General features: G+C 34.7%; 1 protein-coding gene across 1 annotated transcript in view; it reads right to left on the minus strand.

Moving 5' to 3' along the window:
• LOC106879722 (fibrillin-2) overlaps positions 1 to 3,337 on the minus strand; it is a gene marked incomplete at its 5' end in the record, with an annotated part of 60,038 nt that overhangs the window by 11,142 nt on the left and 45,559 nt on the right. The window contains 5 exons of the mRNA XM_052976508.1: positions 129 to 251; positions 893 to 1,012; positions 1,424 to 1,549; positions 2,519 to 2,581; positions 3,087 to 3,236. Coding sequence (XP_052832468.1) covers positions 129 to 251; positions 893 to 1,012; positions 1,424 to 1,549; positions 2,519 to 2,581; positions 3,087 to 3,236 — 582 coding nt within the window. The remainder of the gene's footprint in view (positions 1 to 128; positions 252 to 892; positions 1,013 to 1,423; positions 1,550 to 2,518; positions 2,582 to 3,086; positions 3,237 to 3,337) is intronic.

Raw genomic sequence — 3,337 nt, forward strand, 5'->3', positions numbered from 1 at the left:
ATATATATATATATATATATATACATACATATATATATGTTTTGCCCAGCAACACATAGTTGCATTTTGCCCAGCAAGTTAACAATTCTGCCATCTTGCAGCCTTCTGAAAGGAAATATTGAACTTACCAACACAGTGTCTGTTATCATCTGCCAAACGATATCCAATTGGACAAATGCATCGGAACGATCCAGGGGTGTTGACACAACGGAACGCACATTTGTTCAGTTCTGTCTGACATTCATTCAAATCTGTAAAAAGAAGGTGAACGGGGTGAAATGAGTGTTGAGGGTGGGGGGATAGAAAAAAACGTGTGAAACAGTAAATATAAAAGTGCTAACTTTAAATTTTATAGCTATATAATGCTATTAGACCTGTTGAATTGCCTATGTTACTGCTGTTAATATTATCAATTAAAAATATTCACTGCGGATAATATTAACAAGAGTAACATCTTACTTTGAGTGTAAATACTTGAATGTTTTTGCTCACGTATATATATATATTGCACCATATGGACCAGCTTGGTGCAAAACAAGGCATAACATTGGTAGATTTATAACGTGATGGACTTAGAATTTTTACCAGTGACTCATACTTTAGAAGGTTGAGGCCTTTCAGGCCAGAACCCGAAACTACGGTATATAAGTAACTGAATGGCATATTCTTTAAAGGTATGCTTTTTTAATGTCTTAATTCTTTATCCGTTTCCTCACCTACTGTTGCTTTTCTGTTATTTGGTGCCTTCTGACAGTTGAAATAGGAATTTAGCTCCTATTTCCAAACAGGTTGATGCATTTTCTGCATCCTCATGCCTTTGTGCTAACTTAATATACATATATATATGAATCAATAATAATAATGATATAAAGATAATAAAAATGTACTTTACCTTCACAAGTGCCCTCAGGTCCAGGAGCATAACCATCCTCACAGGAACATTCAAACTGACCAATCAAATTAGTACAAGTTCCACGACCACAAATTCTTCCAGTCAGACATTCGTTTATATCTGTAAAAGAAACAAGAAAATAATGCAAGAAAACAACAAACTAGAATGGTGGAAATGTTCTTTGACCTCTCTTTTACTCAGCCATTGGACTATAGCCTAGCTACAGCAAACCTTGATAGGTTTTGCTTGAATTTATTGTGTCCCACTCTGAATTTTGTCACATGTGTTTTATCGATTTCTGTTTGGTAAATGGAATAAATCCACATTGGTATAAAAGTGTGTATCTCTGTTGGAATAAATACCGTAATGTATTCCTGTTCAATGTATTGATATATTGACAATCTTTCTCTGATACACCCATCCATCCATATATCCATCCATCTATCTATCTGTCTGACAATCTATTAGTTTGTCTATCTAAATAATTAAAAAATTGGTGTGAAATGTATTTTCAAGAATCCAGTCTCTTACCAATGCACCTCGTTTTCGTGTCATCCACCTGGAAACCGGTATTACACTCACAGCGGTATGAACCATCAGTATTGATACAACGACCATTCGTGCAGTAGTCTGGATACATCATACACTCGTTGATGTCTGTAAAAGAAAAGGCAGCAGAGACGGAAGTGTTAGGATGATTAATGGTGCATTGATAATAATGACAGAAGAAAATTACTTTGGGATGCTTTCTACATGAAATAATTACAGTTAAGGCACAAGCTAACATATTTAATGTTTTCCTTAATATTACATCAAATATATTAATCGACACTTAATAATACTGAGAATAATGGTTGGTTGCTGGTCCAGTGTATGCACGTGTGTGTGTATGTGTGTGTTTTATTTAAGTATGCATTTGTATTTAGTGTATTTGTACATTTGTCTGTTTGTGTTCTTGTTTGTGTGTGTCTTGTATTGTTATTATTGTTTACTGATACAGTGTGTGAGTGTGTGTGCATGCATGTGTATGTGCATGTGTGTGTTTATGTGTAGTGTATTTGTGATCTTTGTATGTGTGTGTCTGAGTTTGGGCATGTGTGAGTAAGTGTGTGTGTGAATATGAGTATGTTTGCGTATGCATCTGTATGAGAGCATGCATATGTGTATGTGATTTTGTGTTTAAGTGCCTGTGTCTTTGAAAACACCATCAAAGTACATAATAATAAAAACACTAATATTAATCATTTCTGATACTGGGGTGGTGGGTGGGAGAAGGAGGAAGGGGAGGAAAAGAAAAAGAAGAGAAGGAGGAAAGGAAAGGAGGAGAGGAGAAAAAAGAGGGGAAGAGAAGGAGAATAAAAAGGAATGAATAAGAAGGAGGGGATAAGACAATGAAGTTGATGAGTAAGATGAAAAGGAGGAGAGGAGGAGTAATAAGAGGTAGATATAAGTGTAAGAAAGATGGGGATGGAGAGGACAAAGAAAAAATATGAATGTGTCTAAGGAATAAGATGAGGAAGGAATGGGAGAGGGAGAGGAGGAAGAGAGAGAATAAGAGAATGACGGAGAAGGAGATGAAGAAGCGGAGGTGGAAAATGGATAAAGAAGATGCTTATATTTTCTTACCTTTCCTGTTGCCATTTGGATCTTCAATGTGACCAATATAAGGACACAAGAGTTTGAAGGCTTCTAGAAACAGAAAAAAACAACAATAAAACGCATGAAAACAAAGCAGATATACATTAAGTTAACAGAGAATACCTTTAAAATAAGATACAAACAGCACACATAGTTGCTTAGATTCAAAAATAAATGTAATGTACAAATAGATAAATAATTGATTATTTGTTTATCTAGCTGCTTATATATTTATAATGTTGATGAAGATGATAATGATTATCATGATGATGAATATGATGATGACGATGGTGATGACAATGACTGATGGCGGTAGCAGTATGTAATGGAGATGATGATGATAATGATGATTATGTTGGTGTTGATGATCGTGATGATAAAGATGACAATGGTGGTGGTGGTGATGTTGTTGCTGCTACTGATGATAAAAATGATGCTGATGGGTATAACGATGATGATTGTGATGAAGAGGATGATGTTGATGATGATGTTAATTCTAATGTTGACAATAATGAAAGAGAATAAGTTAATAAATGGTTAGTGCTTCATTGCTTACTTGTGTTCTGAGTAGGACACACGCTACAAATGGTATCACCCCAAGCAACACTCTTACTACAACAGCATTCTTTTCTGGTCATATTCATGGGTGTTGGATTCAAACATTGGCCATTAGCAAATGTACGGTAGCAGATGCCAACTCTCATGTCTGTAAAATTGGAAAACAATATACATGTGAGAAAAAAAACATATATATATATATCAAAATAATGTTGCCATGTATGCATGATAAATATATATATATATATA

The sequence above is a fragment of the Octopus bimaculoides genome, chromosome 24 (genome assembly GCF_001194135.2).
Source record: "Octopus bimaculoides isolate UCB-OBI-ISO-001 chromosome 24, ASM119413v2, whole genome shotgun sequence".
NCBI classification, from domain to species: domain Eukaryota; kingdom Metazoa; phylum Mollusca; class Cephalopoda; order Octopoda; family Octopodidae; genus Octopus; species Octopus bimaculoides.